This window comes from Rhinatrema bivittatum, chromosome 2, assembly GCF_901001135.1.
Source record: "Rhinatrema bivittatum chromosome 2, aRhiBiv1.1, whole genome shotgun sequence".
In the NCBI taxonomy this organism is placed as follows: Eukaryota; Metazoa; Chordata; class Amphibia; order Gymnophiona; family Rhinatrematidae; genus Rhinatrema; species Rhinatrema bivittatum.
Window position 1 is genome coordinate 349,347,570 of NC_042616.1, and position 26,423 is coordinate 349,373,992.

At 42.4% G+C, this 26,423-nt stretch overlaps 1 protein-coding gene across 1 annotated transcript in view; it reads right to left on the reverse strand.

Annotated features, from left to right (window-relative positions):
* Positions 1-8,877: 8,877 nt before the first annotated feature.
* Positions 8,878-26,423, reverse strand: part of NFX1 (nuclear transcription factor, X-box binding 1) — a 572,380-nt gene continuing 554,834 nt past the window's right edge. The window contains 3 exon segments of the mRNA XM_029589884.1: positions 8,878-12,816; positions 13,569-13,673; positions 21,821-21,966. Coding sequence (XP_029445744.1) covers positions 12,732-12,816; positions 13,569-13,673; positions 21,821-21,966 — 336 coding nt within the window. The 3' untranslated portion in view covers positions 8,878-12,731.

Genomic DNA, 26,423 nt, shown 5'->3' on the forward strand with positions numbered 1-26,423 from the left:
TCCATGTTGCAAATTCAAAGCAAAAACGCACATATACTTTCGCTTTGAAAACTGATTCAAAGCCCATGGCTAAAATGTATGCACAACTATGTCCCAATATATAGTTTGAAAACTATCCCCTTAAAGGCTACAATTAAATACCTAGTGCAAGAATGGACAAATGCAAATGGCAGGCCACTTTGCCATGAGGAGGGTGGGCCAGCACCCCGCAGAGCTCGTTAGAGCACTATATGTGGAAAGGGAGATTTATATCCTGACCTGCCTGCCGCACTATCACTTTCATTGGTCCATAGATGCCACTGCTGAAGATCACAATTTACCTGCCCCTGGTCTAGTCCAGAGGTGGGCAAACCACGGACTGCAGGCCAAAATTGGCCCATCACCTCTTTTTTTCCAGCCCACCAAGTTATTATTAAATTTATATTATATCTGGCCCACCAACTGGGGCTCCGGGGCTGTCCTGCTTAACGTTGTTAGATTTTGAATGTGTCAAAGGCAACATTTGGGCCTTTGTTTATGATGAGTTAGTTTCAGCCACGTATGTTTGCATCCACAAGTTTTTTCTTTGCCAAGGCCTGCAGGAAGACAATCTGAGGTGGCAGAATTGGGCGCAGGACAAGCTGTTGTGCGTGCCTCAGCGTCCACTGTCATGCTGCCTCATGTCTGTGAGCTCTGAACTACTGCTGCATCTCTAAACTTGTCACTGCTTAACTCCTTCCCCTCCTTTGCTCTGAATCTGCTGAAACTCCCAGTCACAGGAAGTAAGTTGATTTTTCAGAGGCAGGGGGGATGTTGAGGGGGTGGGGTGAGAGGGCTTGTTCTGTTTGCAGAGCAAGAGCAGCTAGCAGATAAAGTTGGGAAGGGACAGAAGTAGGAGCAGGTTTGTTTAAAACAAAGTATGTTAAGGAGGCTGGGATTAGGAATGTATCAGACAGAAGAAAGGAAAGATGTCAAGTCATGATTATATCTAAAGTTAAAAACAAATTGTAAGCACAATATGACAGAACAAAAGCCTCATTTGGACATGGGGGTCTATTGCCATATCTCTTGTGCAAAAGCTAAATACAAATTGTAATGTACATAAGACATAACTGGGAGACTGTTGAGTTTGATTTGAAATGAGCACAAATTGACTGTAGATCAGCTATAGCAGGTGCTGGTATGGAGTTGCTACCACCTTCCTTGGGGCTGAATTGCACAGAAACAGCAACTTCCAGCAGGATGTACATAATAGAACTAGCAGCATCTACAAGCGGTTAGGATCTAGAACACAACAAAATCTACACAAGTTTGATCATGCCACGCAGAGCAGGGCAATTTGTGGACTAAAGCCATTCTTGCTTGAGAGGCCTTGTGAGTCTCTAATTCAGAGAGGACAGGGTTTACTTGTGGGAACAGCCATCTCCATGGTGATGCTGGAAATGATAGGCTACAAGCACATATCATGCAAGCCACACTGAAACCTCCAGCAGCCATATTAGTTAAGGGTACAAGAACCACAGACCTGCCAGAGTAAACAAAAGCAGGAGAGAAGGCGGAGTTGCTTACCTGTAACAGGTGTTCTCCCAGGACAACAGGATGTAGTCCTCACATGTGGGTGACATCAGCAGAAGGAGCACTTTTCTGTCAAAGTTTCTAGAACTTTTGACTGGCACACTGAGCATGCTCAGCATGCCATAATCCCTGTAGCCACAGGGGTCTCTCTTCAGTCTCGTTTGTAGCAAAAGGTGCGAGCGAAAAAATAAAACAAAACATTTCGGACCCAACTCCATGGGGTGGCGGGTGGGTTTCGTGAGGACTACATCCTGCTGTCCTGGGAGAACACCTGTAACAGGTAAGCAACTCTGCTTTCTCCCAGGGCAGTAGTCCTCACATGTGGGTGATTAGCAAGCTACAGGCTGACTCATATTTGCTTTGGACCAATAGCGTACAACTTGTGCAACAGGCACAACAACTGGTGTACTGTTGGAAAAATGAGGCAGCCTGAAAATCACAGCAGATGGAAGTGGAAGGAGGTGGGATTATACTGGAAATAAGTTCTTCAAGACGGATTGGCCAAAGGCAGAGTCTTGACGTTCTTCCTTGTCCAGGCAGTAATGTGCTGCAAATGTGTGAAGACAGCTCCATGTTGCAGCTTTAAAGATCTCAGCAATGGGTACTGAACGATAGTGTGCAACTGAGGTTGCCATAGCTCTCACTGAGTGCGCCTTCACTCATCCCTGGAGAGGAAGGCCTGCTTTGTCATAGCAGAATTCGATAGTCTGCTAGCCCATTGGAGAGAGTTTATTTGCTCACTGCAACTCCTGGTTTGTTTTTATCGAAATAAAGAGTTGGGTGGATTTCCTATGGACTGCAGTGCGGTCTAGGTAAAATGCAAGTGCACATTTACAATCCAAGGTGTGTAAAACCCTCTCGCCCTGGTGAGAGTGAGGCCTTGGGAAAAAAGTGGGCAAGACTATAGACTGGTTCAAGTTAAAGTCAGTAACCACTTGGGAAGGAATTTAGGGTGAGTATGTAGGACCAGTCAGTCATGTAGGAACCTTGTATAGGGTGAGTATGTGACAAGAGCTTGTAACTCACTAACGCCTTCGAGCAGATGTAATGGCTACTAGGAAGAGAATTTTCCATGTAAGAAACTTAACATCGCATGAGTGGAGAGGCTCAAACGGGGAGCGCATGAGCCTTGTAAGTACTGCATTTAGGTCCCATTCAGTGACTGGTGGCCGTAGAGGGGGCTTAAGTTGTATTAAGCCCCTCATAAACCGACTCACAAGGGGTTGCGCTGTAACCAGGGCATCCCCTACTCCCTTGTGGTACGCTGAGATGGCACTCGGTGTACTCTCACCGAGGAAGTCTGGAGACCAGAGTCTGAAAGGTGCCAGAGATAGTCTAAAAGAGATGGAGTGGGGCATGAAAAAGGGTAGATACCTTTTTGTGCGCACCATATGGTAAATCTGTTCCACTTAGAACGATAGGATTTTTGTGTGGAAGGCTTTTGTAAAGCTACAAGCCCTTGAGAGACATCAGTTGAAAGGTTGAGTGGTTTCAGGATCAAGCTTTCAACATCCAGACTGTGAGGGATAGAGTCTGAAGTTTCAGGTGGCGTAATATGCCTTGGTTCTGAGTTATGAGATTAGGCGCCGTGCGCCCAGGCAAATGGGTTCTCTGATCGAGAGGCCGAGAAGCATGGGAAACCATACTTGTCGAGGCCAATACGGGGCTATGAGTATCATTGACCCTTTGTCCTGTTGTAGTTTCACAAGAGTTTTGGTTATCAGCGGTATCGGGGGATAACCGTATAGGAGGCCTGTGTTCCAGGGGCAAGCGAAGGCGTCCATGGCTAACATATGTTGCTGCCTGTGCAGGGAGCAGAATTTGTCCACTTTGTGATTCAGTTCGGATGCAAAGAGGTCTATTGTTGGTTGACCCCAACGCTGGAAGATTTTCTTTGTTAACACAGAATCCAGGGACCACTCGTGAGGAAGGAACTGTCGACTGAGGCCATCTGCTAGTATGTTCTGTATGCCTGCTAGATAAATGACCTGCAGATGCATGGAGTGTGCAAGGGCCCAGGCCCAGATCTGCACAGCTTCTTGGCAGAGAAGGTAAGAGCCTGTGTCTCCCTACTTGTTCAAGTACCACATTGCAAACTTGTGTTGTCTGTTTGTATGAGAACAGTCTTGTGTGTAAGGCAGTAATTGAACGCATATAGAGCATAACGTATAGCCCTAGGCTCTAGGAAGGTGATCTGAAACGTTGCTTTGAGCTGTGTCCAAGTACCTTGAGTTTAAAGATTCTTCACATGAGCTCCCCAATTCAAGTTGGATGCGTTTGGGCTAAGGCAGGGGTCAGGAACCTTTTTGGCTGAGAGAGCCATAAACGCCACATATTTTAAAATGTAATTCCATGAGAGCCATACAATATGTTTAAAACTAAATACAAGTAAATGTGTGCATTTTATGTAAGATCACACTTTTAAAGTACAATAAGTCTCTGAAAATATTACACCAGGCCTTAAGACACCAATACATCTCCTATTAGGAAAACGGACCAAGTCAGGCTGCTATAGAGTCCTACACAGAAACTACACGCCAGCAGAAAACCTCACCTGAATCACGTGCTGTCCCTCACCTAACATAGAATAAAGAGACCAAAACGCATAACAAGAAGCATGCAGACAAAAACTGAATTGGAAACTGCAACAAGCCAGAGTCTCTGTATGCAGTGTAACAAAGGAAAAAAGAAACATCACACATCCTTATAAAACAAATCAAGAAATATAAAATCATCAGCAGTAAAACTGTACTAACAAAAAGAACATATTTCGAAACAGCTGATGAGTGGAATATCCAATAATTAAAAACTCATATAAAACATTTCCAGATACCAACAAAATATTTCAAAATAGCAGACACAAAGATCCAGTAATGAAAAATAATAAGGATACAAAAATTTTTTTGCTCTGCATACCTGGGAACGTTTGATATCCAGGTGTCCTGAGATTGTTCTGAATTAGCAGGAGGTGGGGTGGTTTGCTTGGAACTTTCTCCTCTCTCAGTCACATACCAGCGCTCTCTCTCACACTGGCTCTCAATGACACACCTATACACACATGCTCTCAGTCACTCACATATACAAATGTTTTTTCTCTCTCACTTATATAGGCTCTTAATTACACATTTACACACATGCTGTCTATCTTTTCACGCTTACACACACACAGGCTTTCAATCACATAAATACATGCTGTCTTTTTCTCTCACACACAGACTCTCATTCACATGCTTACAAACATGTCCTCTCTTTCTCTCATTTACACACAGGCTCTCAATCACATACTCACATGCTCCCTCACCTAAATCAGCTCTCAATCACACACAGACACACATGGTCTCTCTCTCTCATTTAAACACAGGCTCTCAATCACATACTCACATGCTCCCTCACCTAAATCAGCTCTCAATCACACAGACACACATGGTCTCTCTCTCATTTAAACACAGGCTCTCAATCACATACTCACATGCTCCATCACCTAAACCAGCTCTCAATCAGACACAGACACACATGATCTCTCTCTTACTTATACACACAGGCTCTTAATCATACATACACATGATCTCTCTCACACACAAAGGATCTCAATCATACACACATACTCTTTCAAACAAACAGGTTTTCAATTACAAACTTACACATACAGGTTCCCAATGGTAAACTTACATTCATGCTCTCTCTCTCACAGGCAGGATCTCAATCACAGACATACTCTCTTTCACATATACAGGCTCTCAATCATTCACATACATGCAATCTCACTCACACACATACACACACAGGATCTCACAGACACATGCTTGCTCGCTCATTCACTCTCTCTCTCCCCCTCCCCCGGGAACTCGCGACAGCAGCAGCCACCTCCCAACGCTAACCTCCTTCATTTTCAGCCCTCGCGGAGGCGAAGGCGGAGTCCCATCGGCCGCGGTTGAAGATTTTCATTTTCCTCCGAGCCGCGCTGCAGTCTTCTTCCCGCGCAGGCACCCGATGCTCTCCACTTCCTCTTCCGGGCCGCGGGAAGAAGAGAGCACCGGCGTGCTCTCTTCTTCCCGCGGCCCGGAAGAGGAAGTGGAGAGCATCGGGTGCCTGCGCAGGAAGACCCGCGCAGGCACCCGATGACTCCAGCGCTGGCACCCGGCTGACACCCGATGACTCCCGCGCAGGCACCCGGATGACTCCAGTCGGCGTGCTCTCTTCTCCTCCCCCCCGCGGCCCGGAAGAGGAAGTGGTGAGCATCGGGTGCCTGCGCGGAAGAAGAGACCACGCTAGTGTGGTCTCTTCTTCCCGCGCAGGCACCCGATGCTCTCCACTTCCTCTTCCGGGCCGCGGGGGGGGGGGGGGGGAGGAGAAGAGAGCACGCCGGTGCCGCTGACTCCAGCTGTCCTGCCGCGTTCCGCCCGGGCTGACAGCATTTTAAGCCCGGGCGGCGGAGGACCGGGGAGCAGCTGGGTCAGCGGGGAACCGCGAAGTATGGCGACACGTGTCTGCGAGCCAGATGCAGCCCTCAAAAGAGCCATATCTGGCTCGCGAGCCATGGGTTCCCGACCCCTGGGCTAAGGTCACTTGTAGAATTGGTTGCTGGAAGGGTAGACCTGTCATCAAGTTGGTTTTGTTTGTCCACCAGAGAAGCGATAGACGTAGCTGGTGGGTTAAATGAATCTGGGATGAAAGAGGTTGAGTGGCTTGGAGCCATTGAGATTTCAAAGTCCATTGAGTTATTCTCATGGCCAGTCTGGCCACAGGAGTGACGTGGACCATGGAAGCCATGTGGCCCAGCAATATTAGGAATTGATGGACTGAGGTTGTTTCTTTTGTGCGCAGAGACAAAACTAGCTTGGATAGTGTGTCTGCACGGTCATTGGGCAGGAAGGCCATTGCAACTGTGGTGTCCAAATCTGCTCCGATGAAAGTAAGGAGGTGAGATGGAGTCAGGTGGGATTTTTGGTAGTTGATGAGAAATCCCAACAAGTGTAGTAGATTGATAGTGATCTTGAGAGCGTTGAGAGCTCCTTGCCTGGCTTGGCTCTTGATTAGCCAGTCGTCCAGGTAAGGAAACACGTGTATGCTGCTCTTGCGTAGATGGGCCGCAGCCACTGCTAGGCACTTTGTAAATACACAGGGTGCCGAAGCAAGTCCGAAAGGCAGAACCCTGTACTGAAAATGTTGATGTCCCACTATAAAGCACAGGTACTTGCGGTGCTGTGGGGATATTGGAATGTGAGCATAAGCGTCTTGAAGATCCAGAGAGCAGAGCCGATCTTCTTTTTGCAGAAGGGGAAGCATGGTGCCTAGGGACACCATTCTGAATTTTTCTTTCTGCAGAAATTTGTTGAGATTGTGGAGGTCTAGGATGGGGTGGAGGCCACCTGATTTCTTTGGAATGAGAAAATAGCGGGAGTAGAACCCTCTGCCCTGCTGTGCCCGGGGAACGGCGTCCACAGCCCTGGTGCTCAGAAGGGTGGACAGTTCTGACTCTAGAAGGGTTGTGTGATCTTTTCACATCCACATTGGATTGGGTGGTGAATCCGGGGGGTACCATGAGGAAGTTTAGATGGTATCCCTGGGTTATGATGGATATAACCTATTGCTCTGTGGTAATGCTGAACCAGTTGGTTATGAAGTGGTGAATCCGACCTCTTACTGGCAAGTCTGGTTTTGGATTTGTGAAGATCGATGGCTCCAGTGTTGGTATGGGGGCCGGCATCGAAGGAGGATGAATGCTCCGGAGGGCATTAAGGACCGCCTGTTGGACAAGCATGTCCAGCTCCTCCCTGGAAGCTGGCATAGGTAACACAGCTACAGGGGGAGACAGGCTAGGCCCTACTGGCACCTCCACAGGAGTCTGTGGGGGCTCAGAACCCGGCACCGGGGATTGCCGGGGCACCGGGGATTGCCTCAGTATCTCGGCATCGGCTCGATAGCCATCGAAGCTGATGCGGTGTCGGCACCGGAGTAGACTCGTGCTGGTGCCGGTGTTTTCCCCTCGGTGCTCGGCCTGGTCTTTCTCCAGCACCAAGGAAGAAGATGCAGATGCCCTAGATGTCGTTGGTGACGGATGGTCACCACTGCCTTGCTGTTCATGGTGAGGTTTGTCGATGGACTTTGTCGATGCTCCTGCCGGTGATGACTGGGTAGATGTCTATGGAGTTAACTTTATTTTGAAAACGGACTCCATTTTGTCCAGTCGTTAACGTCTGCCCTTCGGGGTCATTTGAGCACAGCTTGGGCATCAACGAACATCGTGTGTTGAGCAGAGGCACAACACACAGACATCATGTGGGTCTGTAATTGACATTGTACGCGGACACACTGGGCATTTTCTAAAGCCCATAGCCATGTTGGAAAAAAGGGCCACGGAAACGGTCAGTGGCCTGCAGGAACAGAGGGTAAGGTAGCTGGAACTGACCAAAAAATGGTGGAAATTACTCACTGAGCGTTTAGGAAAACGATGGGAGACCCCTATGAGGGAACGTTTTGTGAAGAAAACTTCAAGTTTTTCCGTGAGGAAAAGTAGTGAGAAAATTCTCACAGAGCTCCTAACTGCAAGGCAAACTGCAGCGCAGAAAAAAAGAGACTGAAGGGAGACCCCTGTGGCTACAGGGATTATGGCATGCTGGGCATGCTCAGTGTGCCAGTCAAAAGTTCTAGAAACTTTGACAGAAAAGTTTTCCGTGATAGGGCTCCGTTTGCTGACATCACCCACATGTGAGGACTACCATTCTGCTTGTCCTGGGAGAATCACATGACTACTGCTGCTGGGGAGAGTACTGGCTTCAGTATTTTTTTGATTATATTCTCAGGCTACATAATTAAACAACTGCTACAATTCTAAGTATATCAATCATTGCAAGGCTTTAGTGTTTTTTGTTTTTTTTTAATTATGTGGCCTGGGAGTATACGTTGTGCTGTCCTTTCTTGAAGTGACAGCTTGACCAAAGCTCCACCTTACCCCCCTCCCCTTCCTCTCTGACTGGAGTTCCCCCCCCCCCCCCACCCCCTAGTGGCCCTGCATAAGAAATGTTTGGTCTAATCTATAGAACAGGCTGTGGTTTTACTACAAGTGTTTTACAGACAAATGGTAGTATGTTGTGCCAGTTAATAGCTAAGTTTTATGAGTGGTTTGTAATATAGATTTCACTGAAAAGGAAATCCTATATTTCTCTCCTATACTTTTTTCCCTATCACTATCAAGTAACTGTGTTATTTAAACAAACACAAAAACATGTCATTGTTCAAGCAGTATTTGTTTACTTTTTTATGTAACAAAAAATACCTTGGACTAGAATGAGGCAAAAAGTATTCAAGAAGCTATAAAACATATCAGCTTGAAGTTTGATCTTTATTACAGCATTGTGGGTAACTTATGACACCACTTAACCTGACAGGAATTATGTCAAATAGAAAGCTTTTAGCAATTGACTTATAAATCAACAGTGATAACAATGTCGTCCTGTTTACTTCACCAAAAAGCATATAAAAGTAAAACTGCCAAAACAGCAGCTTTCACACATCTATGATTTGGGGATAAACATGTTATTTTACTGTACATAAAGCACTGAATATTCAGAGCACTCAGACATTAAACCATTTAACATTTACACTGTCCTTGTTCTGATACTCCACACTTGCAGCATTTATACAATAATTTAAAAGATGTGCACTTTTCAGGAGATGGTCAGCAAAACTGCCTTTCCTCAGATTCTACTCAAAATTAAATTCAGTATATTGCATTGTACACATGAAGCAATGTACTGTGTACCCTGCTGAGTGCGATATGTGGAAAAACTCTTTCCAAAGCCTGAGAAATATGCTAGAAAGAAAAATAATTTACCATATGTCTAACTGACAAGCTGGAAAAGAAGAAATGCAAATAGCTGTGTTGTATGCCTGATGGAATCAAAGTACTAAAAGAAACACATGAACTGATAGTTTTTTCAATGACACAAGCAACAGTCAAGTTTAAGGTAACAGTGAGCAAACTAGATATATTCTGTCACAATGGGGTACTTAAAAGCCCTATGTATGCAAGATGAAGTGCATGCACGTCAGCATTTAAAGGAGCAAAATGACTTGATTTAATTAAAAAAAAAAAAAAAGAGTTAAATTGTATGGCACACAAATTTCATTATTATAATGAGGGAAATACAGCAGTTCTTTTAATTTATGCAGTTATTTAGAGCTGTTCTTTGTATAAACCTGTCTTTCAAAATGCAGATTGTAAAGAATATAATCATTTTGTGTTTTGGGATAACTAAGGAATTGTTTTTTAAGCAGCAGGTTTAATCTTGATTTGATGATTATCATTACATCAACGTATCCCCAATGAGGTGAGGTGGCAGGGTGTTAACCCCCTTCATATTGTACAGGTTCTCAATCTTAGCCAAAATGTCAAGAGACCATCCACAGCTCATAGCTCAGACCTTGCACATGACTGATGCTGATGGGAGGGAGGGAAGCCTTCAAAACCAACTAAAGAAAATAATGGATAAACATGAGATTACAGCTCACTTTCTCACTATAGCAGCTTGTGTAACATACAGGCTTATATGGCTTACTCACGAACAGTGAGGCTTCATTCTGTGCCTACAGGAAAAGTTCTTATTAAATAGGACCCAACATTATGATGGTATACTCAAATTAAACACTCAAAAGCCACAAACTCCCCTCCACTCTAGGTTAAAATATAAATGTAAATACAAGAGATGGACCCAGGGTATCAAGAATACTGTAGCAGTGCAGCCTTAACTCTTCTGTACAATACAATGTACAATCATATACCAATTATTGTAAACTGTAAAATGCAGAATGCTTTTAACCAAATTACCTCACATGCAGTACTCAAAATTCCATCAAATAAAAACAACCCCTTCCCCCCAAAACCTGGAAAATAAAAGATAATGGATCTTGTTTTACATACATACTGCATTGTTAAAACACAACTATTAATCTTGCTAACAAAGGTAATAGTTTTGCAGTTTCCCAGGCAACAAAGGTTGAAGGAAGGAATGTGCAACACGCAAAACTGCATACCTGATTATATATGCACAACTTAAGAGTGACAAAAACTGCTGAATGCATCAGGAAATGAATTCTTTAGTCTCTTGCTGCCAGTGGGTGAGGAATTCCCGCAAGAATGCTGATCAGATTGGAAAATTCAGACTGCACTGCCAGCTACATGTAACTAAATTGATTTGTTCTGGATTTAATTACTTTTGGAACAGTATTTTAAAAAATTTAAATAATCCTTAGCTATTATTAGCTGCACCAAGATTTTTAGTTTGTAACAATCATTCAGGAAATTCAGTCCACACTGTGTTTCCCTATTTCATCACTCTTAATTTTGATCTATTCCATCATTTATATTTACCCAAGATGACTACACAATTTAATTTGATTGGCTTATAAATGTATATATTATTTAAATCTTCAGAACTACTGAAATGAATGACAGCAGAAGTTATAGGTAAGAAAGGGATTTGAAAAAATTCAGTTTTCAAGACATTTAAACAGTGCTAATAAAGCAGTATCACTTATTTAAAAAACATTTCACAAAAAGGTCTGTAGCTTTCAGACCAAAAGCCAGAATTTGTGGAAAACTTAAGTCTTAGATTATCACAAGTGATTGATATGTATAGGAGGTTGGGAAACACTGGTAGAAGATATGCTATCTCACTGGGTAATCTGCGTGATTAATACAGGTATAAGTCCAGATATATACAAAAATAGCAAAGTAAATAAAAAGACCCAAAATGTAACATTTTAAAATTCAGTTCAATCCAATGTAATTAATATATATAAAATGTATATAAATCACTGTAGACTTTTGTACGTAGTAATAAATTGACTTAAGCTTTTGGGTCCATTTCATGAAGTTTATTTCAGAGGTTGTATATTCTTGTGCATTGTCCCTGCATAAGCAGTGCGTTACTTGACACAGTGTAAATCTCCAGCCAGACTGGAAAACTGGTCATTAAAGAACTTTTAGCTAAGGCCACATGTCAATACTTATGGGGAAAATAATTACAGAGGTTAAGATTTTTGTGAAGTGTTTGGCCTTGGTTCAGTAAACAGTCTTATGAAATCCTACTGAATGATGTGTGTGTGTATGTATATATACATATACACACACACACACATATATAGAATATTGTGGTTCCCCTCCACTCTCCTCCCTTATAACTTTAGACCTAGCTGCACAAAAATGTGTATAGAGTTAAGTGCTTGGTGGGAAAGGATCAAACTTTAGTGGTTTTTAAAGTTAATGAGAGATTTGCGGGTGCCCAAGAGAGCAACACTGGCACATTTGCAATAGGAAATGCATGAGGGCAGAACCAAGGCTATGTAGAATATCAAACTTCCTACTGCTTTTCTTTTACCAATATAAGCAAGTAGCAGAGATTAATTTACATTTTTTTCTTTTCTTTTTTTTTTTTTTTTAATATAGCTGGCACTTCCTACATCATGACTGTCTGCCAGTTTAATTGAGAGGGCAATAATCAAAGTTACTCTGGCTATAAATCTGGTATTTAAATTAATTTCTTACATAGATATAATTTTTTATACAAATGCAGTTATACTAACAGTACAGTTGGTTCCATCTATTTAAATCTTTGGAATGTATGCCACTGACATTACCTTAAGTAATTCAATATCCAATTCTTTTCAATACATGACTTGTAAAAACAGGATGCATTAGATTTATCATCAGATTCAAACTCATTGATTATATGGGAAATCCTCTAGAGTTAATTGAATGTGCTTGCATACAAACTAAGGGCCTCATTTACGAAGCATTTTTCCCATAGACACAGAATGAGAGAAAAGCCTTAGTAAATCAGACCCTAAAATGGAAGAATAAATCCTCAATTACATCTAACACCTTGGTGCTAAAATGTTTTGAGTACCTCGCATTACTAAAAGTAAAGATTTAATAAGAGGACAATGGCTTATCTTGCAATCCTTTATATAGGACATGCATTATTTGTTAATGTCATGTCCATATGATATTTCACATGCTCTAAATTTAACAGTGCTTTTCAACTGTGCATGGCAGCAACTCCCTCCTGGATAGTTAAGTAGTTCATAGACTGCTCAGGCACAAAGGTGGGTTAAACGAAAAGTCAGTATTTTCTCTTTCCCATCTGTGACATACATTGTAATTAAGATTCCTGTGATTAACACTTAGTCCTTGGACAATCAAAGTAATCAATCACTGGTTCTTCTTTCACTGTTTTATGTAAACCACTGCTTACACTGTTCCTATAATTTAAAGAAAAAAAACAAAACATTGTCACTGAAACGTTTCATATCAAAACACTACTAGAAAAATCTGAGTAGAAGCCAGTGTCTGAATCCGCGTTAATGTTGTTAATGCTTACCAAAATTTGTGTGGAGGAGTACCCTAGCGCTTAGAGCAGCGGGCTATGAACCAGGGAGACCTGGGTTCAAATCCCACTGCCGCTCCTTGTGACCTTGGGCAAGTCACTTTACCCTCCATTGCCTCAGATACAAACAGATTTTGAGCCCTCTGGTGTCAGGGAAATAACTATAGTACCTGAATGTAATCTGCTTTGAAGTGCTGAAAAACTGAATATAAAAATCAGATAAAGTAAAATCTCTAAAAACACTAAGGATCTCACTAAGGATCTTTCTGAAGTTGTCTTAAAGAGAGTATGCTGAAGTATCACTGGTAAAGTTATCAGACTGCTCTAGGTGGTGGGCAGTATGGTACAGGGCAGCCCTAGTACCTTTAAAATGTTTATTCTATTCCTTCACAGCTTGATAAATCAATTAAAAAAAGAACAGCAAGTCTTACAATTTAGTGGTTAGTATTAAAGTATTGCTTTTCATTTCCCTTAAACAGGAAAACAAAGCATGATATAAACATGAATATGGGCCATGATATATGTACTCTGTGTTAACACTGTACTTATTCCCTCCTTTATACAGCTTACTCCTGGGGCAACTGTTTTAGAGCCAGTCTTGATGTGATAACCATTAAGTGTACTCACCGGTCTGGCTGGTGTCTGTAGTGAGGAATAGGTGGTGGAGGTCTTGCTTGTATCTCTCTCTCTATCACTAATGTGAGGGGGATGCTTGGGCACATTGACTTCCCTCTGTAAAAAAAAAAAAAAAAAAAAAAAAGCCCAAAAACCATGAGTCATGAAACAAAACGGATTATAAACCTACTAGCAAAACCACTTATAGCATAACATCTGGCCAATTCAATGTCCAACATATTCTAACTATAGAATCTGACTACAATTTAAATATACAGCTTTTATAATGCAAATCCATTCTAAATACTCTCCAATAAGCTTGCAGCAATACTCCACTAATAAGCAAGACAGATTTTAGCAACTTTAGATCTGTTTACAATATGTTCTACTCAGACTCCGAGAAGTGAAATGACACCATCTTAGTGGAGGAATGTGAACCACATATGACTAAAAAATAAGCATAAGAATGGGGGAACACTAACCTACAGATACATTCAACTTAGAACTGAAGGTAGAAGAGGTCTTAAGGCTAAGGGAAAACCCAAACATGGGCCATAAAACAAATCAGTACAAACAAAAATATTAAGGGCTCAATGTTAAACAGGCTGACAGATTTTTCTAGGTAAAATTTAATTTAGCATTATGTAATTTTTTTAAAATATATTTTCCTTCAAAACTGGCTCTAGCAACATAGGACTGGAACTAGAAACATGATTTTCTATGAAAGAACGGTTGTAGTACTCCAACCAAAAGACACATACTTACATGGAAATCAAAGCCCTTCTATGTGCTATGTAGATCAAATGAAGGACATTTATCACTCATGTAGGAAAAGGGCTAAAACATGAAGCAGCACATATGTATTTTCTATAGTTGTTGCATGGTTTTGTGGCCTGCCTTCTGTTATTAATAGTTACAATCATTGCTGGTTTTCAATGGAGCAATTGCACCGTATATTTGGTTTCCAAATATTTAAAAACCAAATACCACCAACTATTTTGTGGCTTCAATATATTTTAGTATACCAAATACATCTTCTCATGGTTCTTCCTCTTCTTGTAAAGTAAAAAGAATAATTTTCATCATTTTTTGGACAAAAGCAGGATATGACATATCCTCCGGAAGAAATGTACTTCTGGGAGGTTGTGAAGAGGGGTCTGATGGAAGACCAGTTGACTCTTCATCATCAGAAGGGTATGACAGAATTGCATGATGATTGTGATCCTTCTTGACAGTGAGACAGCCATATAGATGGCTCTCTTCTGAGGCTGTCCTATCTTTGGATGAAGGTGAACTGAGCCAAATCTGTGAGACTCAGTTTTCAGGATTTCTTGCCTGGCTTGATATGACAGAATAGAGGACTGAGTTTCAGATTTTGGAGCCATGGACATCAAAATGGAAGAACTTAGCTCCAATGTGCTGGAGGAGATGGAGAATCTGGTATATTGATAAAGTTATTGACAAAGTCAAGCTACATTTTTGTGATGAAGGGATGATGGTCTTGTTTGAAGGAAGGAATCCCAATTGCTTTCCAGTTTTTACAATAAAAACTTCTAAAGTGATGTATAAATCAAATAACATAAAATAAAAGGACAATAAAATCATAAAACCAAACAAGACATACTCCAAACAGTGGAAAGAGCTAACATTGCTTACAAGACAACTAAAATAACCATAAATCAGAAGTAGCACAGATGAACTATTCGATTTTGGAACTAAAATGGGCATAGATTGTTTAATAGAAGTTGATTCAGAATAAAATGGCTCTTGATAAGCAAGTTTGCTTACTGTAAACGGTGTTTCCGTAGATAGCAGGATGAATTAGCCATGCTGTCATGGGATCTGTCAATCAGGTCCGGGAGGCGGCGCTTGTCAAAGCAGAGATCAGAGCTTTGTTCTCTGAGGATGCGCGTGTGTTCCCGTGCAGGAAAGTAACGGAATCTCCTCAGTCTGTGATTAAGCTGTATTGTAGTCGAAGACTTGGTGACTGCCAGGGAGGAGGGTGGGTCAGCATGGCTAATTCATCCTGCTATCTACGGAAACACCGTTTACGGTAAGCAAACTTGCTTTTTCCCGTCGATAGCAGGACTGAATTAGCCATGCTGTCCATGGGAGTTCCAAGCTCCCAATCACGTTGTTCTGATATATAGTATGTACGTTATCATTAACAGTGTGGCAGTCACCGTGGACAGGAGGATAGAGATTGCAGTATTGCTTGCCCTGTCTTCGCATCAGTGGCTGCTTGTTGATCAAGGCAGTAATGAGATGTGAAGGTATGCAGCAATGACCGTGTAGCTGCCTTACAAATGTCTATGGGTTGCACATTCTTTAGGTGTGCCAATGAGGCTGCTACTGCTCTGAATTGGTGAGCTTTAGGCTCTGAATATAGCTGTAAATTCTGTTTATAGTAACATAATTTGATGCACTGTGCTATCCAGCTGGAGATGGTGCGTTTAGTCACTGGTAATCCAGGTGCCTTTGGGTCAAAGGAGACGAAGAATTGAGAAACACGGGAGTCCGAGTTTGTTCTTTCTTTGTAATATGCTAACGCTCTTTTGCAGTCTAGCGTATGCAGTAATTTTTCTCTGTCATTTGCATGAGGTTTAGGGAAAAAGGTGGGTAATTCCATGGTCTGATTGAGATGGAATTGAGAAACCACTTTTGGTAGGAAGGATGGTGAGTTCGGAGAACTACCTTTTGGTGATGAAATTGCAAATATGGAGAATAATGGACAAAGGCCTGTAATTCACTAACTCTTCGTGCTGATGTTACTGCAACCAGGAATACAACTTTACATGTGAGGTATTTAATATGTGCTGAGTCCATGGGTTCAAGGGGAAAAGCATGAGTTGTTCCAGAACTATGTTGAGGTTCCATGGAACTGGAGGCTTAGAGATTGGAGGACGAAGGTGAGTTAGTCCCTTAATGAAACGAGATAGTAAGGGGTGATTGGATATAGGAATATTGTTAACTGGTCTATGATATGCCCCTATGGCACTGAGATGAACTCTGATGGATGATGTTGCTAGACCAGCTGCGTATAGTGTATGACGATAAGTCAATAAGTAGCTCAGGTGAGCAGTCCAACAGTGGTACACCTTTGGAAATGCACCAGGTAGAGTAACGTTTCCATTTATAGCTATAATTTTTCCTCGTTGAGAGTTTCCTGGATTCTAACAAGATGAATTGTGCCGAAGTGGAAACTCCCTGTTCTGTTAAAAGGAGCCTCTCAATCTCCACGCTGTCAAGTGGAGAGATGAGTAACGGGTGTAGGAGCGTCCCCTGATCTTGGCAGAGAAGATCTTGGCGATTCGGTAACCGAATTGGATCCATGATGGATAGTCTGAGAAGGAAACTGTATCATGGTTGTCTCGGCCAGGCCAGGGCGATGAGTATAAGTTAAGCTTTGTCTGCTATGCACTTCTGAATTGTCCTCATTATGAGTGGTATGGGAGGAAAGGTGTACAGGAGGGCCTGTCGTCCACGGGATGAGGAAGGCATCTTGAGCGATCCTGAATTGGCTTGGTCTTATCGAGCAGAATTTGGGAACTTGAGCATTGATCTCCATTGCAAAGAGATCTATCGAAGGCATCCCCCACTGCATGAATATGTCTTGGGCTATTTCTGTATTGAGTGCCCATTCATGAGGATGAAATATGTGGCTTAGCCTGTCCGCTCTTGTGTTTGCAACTCCTGGTAGGTAAGTTGCTTGGAGATGTATGCAGTTTCGATGAGCATGTTCGAAGATTGTCAGGGTCTCCTTGCAAAGGGACCATGAACCAGACCCTCCTTGTTTGTTGATGTAAAACATCGTCACTTGATTGTCCGTGAGGTTCATTTCCCTGCGTCCTTTCAGGTGGTCTTGGAACACTTGTAATGCATTCTGAATCGCTCTGAGTTCCAATAAATTTATTTGCAGGTTCTGTTTCGAGATTGTCCATAACCCTTGTGTTTTGTAAATCTCGAGGTGTGCACCCCAGCCCTTGTGAGACGCATCTGTGGTTAAGACTGCGTTGTGAGAAGAGGAACTGAACAATGCTCCCTTGGATAGGGTGGAGTCTCGGAGCCACCGTGTTATATCTTTTCTCATTTCGGCGGTCAACGATATCTGCTGTTTCCATTGACGTTTCAAGCCCCATTGCAGGCGTCTCATGTGTAGCCTGGTGTTGGGAACCATGAAAATCGCTGGTGCCATGTGGCCAAGGACTACTAAAACCTGTCTTGCTGAAGGTCTCTGAGTATGGTTTAAGGTATGTAAAAGAGGACGGAATTGTGATATTCTGTCGCTTGGTAGGTATGCCCTGTTGCACGTAGTGTCCAGGCATGCTCCTATGAACTATAACTGTTGTGTTGGTTGTAGGTGTGATTTCTGAAAATTGATCACCAATCCTAATTCTTGCAAGCATTGTATCACCCGATGGAGGTGATCGAGTAAGATGTTTGGAGTTGGGGCGATTATGAGCCAATCGTCCAGATATGGAAAGATGGTTATACCTTGTTGTCTGAGATGAGCCACCACCACTACCATGCATTTGGTGAAAACCCTGGGTGCAGCCGATAGTCCAAAGGGAAGAACTTTGTACTGGTAGTGTTGATGTCCATAGCGAAAGCATAGGTAACGCCACGAGGATGGATGGATGGATTGGAATGTGTGTGAAAGCATCCTTCAGGTCGATGGAACACATCCAATCGGTTTGAATCAGAGGAAGGATTGATTTCAAGGATACCATTTTGAATTTCTCTTTGGTGAGAAATTTGTTCAATTCCCTTAGGTCTAGGATGGGGCGAAGGCCACCTGACTTCTTGGGTATGGGGAAGTATGGGGAATAAAATCCTACTGATTGGATCCCCGGGTAAATTTGTCGAATTGCTTGTTTGCGAAGCAAAGCAATTTGCTCTCCCAGTTGTGGTTGGAAGTTGTGAATTCTGAGAGTGGAAAGATGAAGTAATATGGGTTTTGTGACAAATTGGAGTTGGTAGCCGTGATGTACTATCTCCAAAATCCATTGTTTGGATGTTATTCTCTCCCAGGCAGGAGTGAATCCTGCCGGGTGGTGCTTGATATTGTGGTGGTGGCTGGGTAACTAAAAAGATGAAGTTGCTTTTACTGCAGTAGCTGGCTGTTGTGCCTGCTGTCTCTGGTTACGTGGTTTACCTCTACGTTAGGTTTGAGGTATTCTGTTGTGGAGCAGGACGCTGGTAAGCAGGGTAAGGTTGTGTACGAAAGGACTGGTAAGATCTATAGGGTCTCCTGGCATATGATTGCCGACGAGTGGATCCCATATAACGACGTGTGTTCGAATAGTGAGGATGTGATGTTAATGACTGTACTGCTAGAGCTTCTTCCTTCAGTTTACCTACTGTGTCCTGAAATCGTTCCCCGAACAGGTTATCTCCTGTACATGGGAGGTTTGTTAGCTTCTCATGCAAATCTTCACGTATCAAACTTGAGCGTAACCATGCTAATCTGTGGGCTTGCAATGGCTGCTGCAGATGCCCTAGACGATGTTTCATATGCTTCATAGATTGACCTCAAAAGGTGTCGAAAACACTCTTCCATGTCATGAAGAGGCGGAGGTATCTGATCCACAGTTGAGGAAAGCATACCTTTTATATCTTGTATGCACTCATATAGGTATTGTACCATGTAGAAACTGATGTGCATAATTTGGGCATTCAACATTGAGTTATGGTATATTTTCCTGCCAAACTCATCTAAATATTTGTTGTCTTCCCTGTGGGTAGGAGGAATGCGACTGTTTTCTTAAATCTTTGCAACGCCGACTCTACTACAATTGAAGCGTGAGGTAATTGTGGTATAGAGTACGGGGATGTTTTCCTCATATGAAATTTTATGTCCGTCTTCCTGGAAACCGCTGAGATTGCGTAAGGTGTTTCCCAGGATTTCTGTAAGACTGAATGCAGGAGTTCTTGTGGTGGAAGAGATGTTGGTTCTCCTGGAGTATCGAAAATCTTTAGGAGGCCAAGAGTTTCTGATCTAGGGTCTGTTTCTTTTTGAACCTCTAGATGCAGTATTGAACCTAACTTTTCCAGAAATTTTGGATATGTAAGGTCTTCCGGAGGGGAATACGGTTCCTGAGGTTGTTCCTGTGGATCCGAAGGGAATCCCGTAGATGATGGGGATGTTTGCGGTGAAGGAGAATCAAAAGATATATCCTGTTTATAATTTGGTGAGGCTGGTCGGTTTGCTATGGGAGATTTTAGAGGCTCCACCGACTGCTCTCTATTAGTCTGTGTCTTATGTTCCGTAGATCTGCCAGAAGCAAGATTAGTCATTTTGAATGATGACTGCAGAGATTCATAAAATCCTGCTAAGGATTGGGACAATTGATAAGATGCCTCTTTTGTATGAGGGGGCATTATTGTACGACCATCTGGTTCTTGTGACTCACATGCTTTAGGTTGCATTGGAGTGTTGTGAGGTAAAGTACTGGATACTTTAAGGTCTTTCTGTTTTTTGTCGCATATCATGTCCATCGAATCCTCTGAAGCTGTAGAAGCGTTAGAGGAAGCAACTTATATTACCTCTGTATGGGAGGTAATATAAGCTTATTTCCCATGTTGCACTCTTCTTTGCCGATCTTTTGTGGTGGTTGAGGATTGAGGATTCCACAAAGATGCCCTCTTTTTTGAGGGAGCCGGTAAGATTGCAGGGCCAGGCGACGAATGAGCCTCCGATGGCTCCGGTGAGGCAAAAAGTTCCTGAAGCCTGTAGGCCCCGTTGTTTCAGGGCTCTCGGAGACATCCTTGAACAAAATTCACAATCTTCACGATTGTGATCTGGCCCTAGGCATCGGTAACATCGGTTATGTCCATCCGTGACCGACATTACTTTGCCACAATTACAGGGTTTAAACCCCGATTTTGACATTTTATTTAATAACGCTGAGGAGGAGAACAGCTTCGTGTGCGATCCCGCACGTGGAAAGAACAGACTGAGGAGATTCCGTTACTTTCCTGCGCGGGAACACACACACAGCCGCAGAGAACAAAGCTCTGATTTCTGCTTTGACAAGCTCCGCTTCCCGGACCTGATTGACAGATCCCATGACAGCATGGCTAATTCAGCCCTGCTATCGATGGGAAATGATAGGTATCAATATTTGTATTTTGGTGCTGAGAAACGGGTATAGACAAAGATATCGTACATTCGCTGGTCAATGCTGCCTGCAAAAGTTTTGTGCTTAAAAGTGATGGCACTGAAGCAGCTTTTCTATGCATCAGTGTGCTGTCAGCACCATTAGGGTCCTGAATGCTTTGGCACCAAACAATGCATTTTCTTTCCCTCTTTAAGAGAAGAGGGAACACCACCTATGCCAGACTTCAAGTTATGGGTGCACAGCAAGAGAATGCACCTTTATTTTTTAATTTAGGAAACAGTCCCTCAGCTGGTGATTGGTTTTCTGTTTGCTGACCCAAAGGGTTGAAGAGAACTCAAAAATTGAGCACGTAACTTCTGGGTCTTTTAGCCCTGGAGACAGTTCAGGCACAGGTAGTGTAGTTAGGATTATGGGATGGTCCTAAGCAGCAACCAGAGTGATCATACTGATCCATATAAAGTCATTTTATAGGGACACGGTGGCATCTTTTCAAGTCTGATTTGCCTTCATGCTGTCGTGAACAGAGGTTGCAGCTAGGGTCTAATTCAATTTTGGAGAAAAGGAAAGGACTTTTTTTTTTTTTTGAGACTCGCAAATTAAAAACTAAAAATACTTCGACAGGAAGAGAAAATAAAGAGAAAACATGAAAGCAAAAACGTGTCCTTTTACACAAGTGGAAGAAAAGAAGATGGAGGATACTTGCAGCACAGTGGCTGTGTGGAGCTTTTCCGTCTCTGCACGTTGGATGACATCACCCGCTTGTGTGCGGATTATTCTACAGCTTGTCCATGGAGAAAAACCAATTAAGTTTCATGTTTTCACTTTTGACATATTGGCTGTATTGTTTTATTATATGCTTTCATTAATTTATGTATTTAATAATATATGCATTTAATAATAGATTATTTTACTCACAAGTATTACCCATGTTTATACTTATTTACTCACTTGGCCCCCAATACTCATATTTAATTCAAATTTGCACCCAAACAGTCATCGTCAACCTTCATATTCTCCACCACTTTCTTTTTCTTCATCCAAATATTTTAATATAAATGAAATCAAACATTTTTTATTTTAGCAAAACCTAATGTGTAAGAGCATGGCCATTTGGCAGAAGCAAAAGGGGAGAACGTAACATACTTTACTGCAGTGATGACCACGTTGCGCTTTGGTTCATTATCATAGCTCATGCTCTCTACGCCATAAACCTCGGCTAAATCATGGATGATCTTGCGATGGTCTCTATTCATGGGTGGAAAGCAGTGACTTTTTTTGGTCTGCTTGCCCTGATTTCAAAGGAAAAAGCATAAAAAGCTATGATGAGTATCTTGAATTACAGCATTGCTTTAATTTTCTATTATATCTTTAAGGGTGAATTGAGAACTACACACCACAAGAACACAAGAACACCCTCATTCAAATTACAAAAGCATTAATGCTGGGAAGTTTTACCTATGAGATATTTAACAACTGTACTGATTTAATTTATTTGATTTATATTCTGCCTTTCAGACATTTCATTCAGGTACCAAATATATTTTTTTATCACCAGAGAACTTACCATATGATCTAAGGGGGTCATTCACACAGTGAGGCAAAGACCGGGTAGTACCATTTTGGAAAATGGTGGCCAGTGGACCTAGAGCCTAGGGGATGCTCTGGGCATTCCTTAGACCACCAGTGACATTTTGGGGAATTGAGAGGGTCTGGGGGGGGGGGGGGGGGAGGAGGGACTACTACACCCCAAGGTTTTACCAAAAAGAGGGGCAGGTCCAGGGAGTGGGCATTAGATCATAAGGGATACCTTCCTGGGTAAAGGGGGGAGCCAGAGGTGGGCTACTGTGGGGGTCCAGATCCTCAGGACTGGGCAATTTTAGTGAATGGAAGGGGTTTTGAGGGCAGGGCTTGTGCCAAGGCTAAGTTACTTTTATTTTAAATTATTTTACAATGGCCACCAAATGTGGCGGTGGGAGTAGGACAAGGGCATCTGTGCAAATTCCAGGGGTGTTTATCTACTTTTGGGGAGGGTATTACTCTGGACTGTTGGCCCCTTTAAGACAGGACCCAGGGAGCCTTGTGATATGCATTAACATCCCGAGTCTCCAGGAAGAAATAAGCTACCACTTAAGAGCTGTAGCTAATCTCTAATCAAATAATGCGCTGATTAGGGTATAGATGAACTCATTTAAATATGCAAGGTGCCAGAGCTGGAATAGCACAAGATATTTCAAATATTTTGTGTTATCTCCGCATTAGGCTATTTACAATATTTTTCATGAAGTAAATGGCCTAACGTGGTTTAGTAAATGATCCCCTAAGTTTATATCTGAGGCATCAGAGGGTGAAGAGACTTGCCTAAGGTCACTGTGTTGATTTCATACATCACTGCATATAATAGAGGTAGGCAACTCCAGTCTGGAGTCCCACAAACAGGTCTGGATTTCAGGATATCCACGATGAATAAACATGAGGTATATTTGCATGCACTGCCTCCATTGTATACAAATATCACTTATGCATATTCACTATGGATGCCCTGAAAACTAGACCTGTCTGTGGTACTCCAGGATTGGAGTTCTCTAGCCTCGGCATATAACTATTAATAATCACTAGAACAGGTTAAACTGCATAAAGCTGTCTATACTTTACTATAAATTAAACAGCAGGAACATTCTTGCAATGGGAAGTTCAAAGGGGGTTCGTGGAGACTGTGATTGAAAGGAAGGTCCATACCCCAAAAGGATGGGTCAGTGGTTGAGTTCTAGAAAGGGGACTCCTAGCATCCTGAGGACTGTCAAAGAGGGAGCTGGGGGAGGGGAGCAACATGAGGTTGCTTACTCACTGGGTTCCAGGATAGGAAAGGGCAAGTGGCCTTCTCTCCCATCTACTGAGAAACTATTTCTTGCTTTTTCATTGGTTTGGAGAAGAATTCCAAGGGGAATTAAAGCCAAAGAGCTCTGCAGATTTTTTTTCTTCCTAAATTTAACAGAAGAACAACACTTGTCTGGAAGATCGAGTGTATCACCAGGTATTTGCTGTTTTCTTGGTAAGAGAATTCCTAAATTCTGACAGGATATTTGAGAAGAATATCCTTAGGAATTAAGGGAAGATGCAGTTTCCAACTTTTACTGCTACTCACAGTGCATGAGGATTTGAATTATAACATTATTGATTGTATAAAGATACATTTATATTTACTTATCCAATAATTTCCTTACCTTTATTTCTGCTACACCAGTCTAGAACGATTGGGTTTAGTCCCTCATCCAGCTGATGAAGGTAGCAAGCATTATTGTTTTGTTTTTTTTAAATCTGTGATAGCTCTACTACATATGTTGAGAGCACAGACCGGTTTGAGCCAGTATTCCTCTGACATAGCATCCTGAAAACTATGGAAAAGCCATATACTCTAAACAGAAACAACCTTTTATTTTGGAATGGAAGAGGTAAGCTCATCTTTGAGAAACTTTTGAAGATTTTAATTCATTTAGTTTTTGTATAAAGTTGATTTTTTCCCAGGTGGGTTTCTGGACCCGTGTAGCAGAAATAAAAGGAAATCATCAGATAAGTGTAAATTTCTCCTCCTTTTTCTTTCTGCTACATCGGTCCAGAGAGATTGGGAAGCACCAAAGTCCAATTGCTCTGGGTGGGAGTATACTAATGTTGGTTTTAGAATGCTTGCTTTATAAGCAGTATTGTTTTTCATGAGAACATTCAATCTGTAGTGTTTTGAAAAGGAATGTAATGTGGAGCATGTAGGCGCTTTACAGGATGTAGCTTACTTCCAAGAAGATAAATGTACTCGAGTTCAGTGGTTCTCAACCTTTTTTCGGCCAGGACACACCTGTCAGATGGTTCTCACACACTGAACACATGTTCATCATGGGGCTAAATGTAAAGATGCACTCTGCATCCACAGGAACCCCCTTGACCCCCAGCAATGAGTGCAGAGCAGAACTAGGGTATTACTCTCTACAACTCGCCATACGAAAAAGATATTCTGGTTCTGATGACATCTCAGTAAAAGCAAAACAAACTCCCTTTACTACCAGGCACAACAGCCTTCCTTATGAAAAGACAATAATTTACCACTAATGCATATCCTATTGAGAAAACACAACAAATAAGATTGATACAAATGCCTACATGCTAGTAAAATACCTCACCTCAGTCACACACCCAGAACTGACCTTCACCAAGTATAGAAAAACCACAAATTATAAATATGGAGACAGAAACTGGAATGGAAAACCAAAAAAGCCACTCTGCATGCAGTGCAAACCTGGAGAAATGGAAAGAGAAATATAGCACCTAACAGTCCCAGGATCTGCAATAATGCACATAAACTAACCCGCACAAAGTTACACCTGTATTATGGAACACACTCAAACATTAACAACCCTATCTATGAAAAGGCAACACTACACATATTCAACCAGGCCCTAAACACTAATACACCTCCTATTAGGAAAACAGAACAAGCCAAGCTGCTATAGAGCCCCACACAGAAATAACTGTAAAGCAATACTAAAAATGTTACAAAACAGCTGCTGAACAGAATAATGTCAAACAATTAAAAACTCATAATTTCTTCAAAGACCTCCCCTGGCCGCGAGTGAACCCATTGCAGTTAGAGGCGTTAAATGCCCTGGTTAGGGATTGTGAAGTGCATGCCGTTATCCATACCTTAAAAGTTGGAAAGGCGGCAGGGCCCGATGGCCTGGGTCCTGAATTTTATAAAATTCTGAAGTTTCCTTTACTGCCAATTTTGACTTCGTACTTTAATGACTTACTCAAAGATCGGTCTCTAAGTGAACTTGCGAACCAATCTACCATTGTACTTCTCCCTAAACCAGGGAAGGACCCTTTTGAAGTAGGCTCTTATCGCCCTATTTCACTGATAAATAGTGACTTAAAAATATTTGCAGCAGTGCTAGCGGCTCGGTTGGCCCTGATTCTTCCAACATTGATACATCCAGACCAGACCGGATTCATCAAAGGTAGACAAGGGGTAAAGAATGTTCGCCGGTTAATAGCGGCTCTAAGTTTTCATCAGCAGACAGACGCATTGATTTTGAGTCTAGATGCTGAGAAAGCGTTCGACTCTCTCTCTTGGGGATATTTGTTTTGGAGCTTGCGCCAATATGGCTTTGTAGGCCACATTATCACCTGGCTGGAGGTGTTATATAGTAACCCTGGTGCACGCCTCCTCATTAATGGCGCGCTGACTGAGCCTTTTTCCTTACATTGTGGAGTGCGCCAGGGTTGCCCTCTGTCCCCGATACTATTTGTGCTGGCCATTGAGCCGCTAGCCATCAAAATGCGCTTAGACCCTGAGTTTATAGGACTCCAAATAGGGAGACATAAGTTGAAGTTGGCGTTGTTTGCAGATGACATTCTGTTATTCGTGGGAAGGCCCAGAAATAGTGTCCCTGTGATTATTAGGCATTTTTCTCTTTTTAAAGAGATTGCAGGCCTGACTATTAATTACGCTAAATCTGAAGCCTTGGCGCTTGTACCGGATACTGCTCGGCTGTGGGGCGCTGGATTTCCCTTTGCTTGGGCACCAGATAAATTAAAATATTTGGGGGTGTGGATACCAAGGAAGTTATCGGACCTTTATGCCCTCAACATTAAACCTACACTAGCTGCTTTGGGGGCTCAGCTGAATGCCTGGCGCACCTTGCCGATATCCCTCTTTGGGCGTTGTGCCTTGATTAAGATGATATTGGTCCCAAAATTG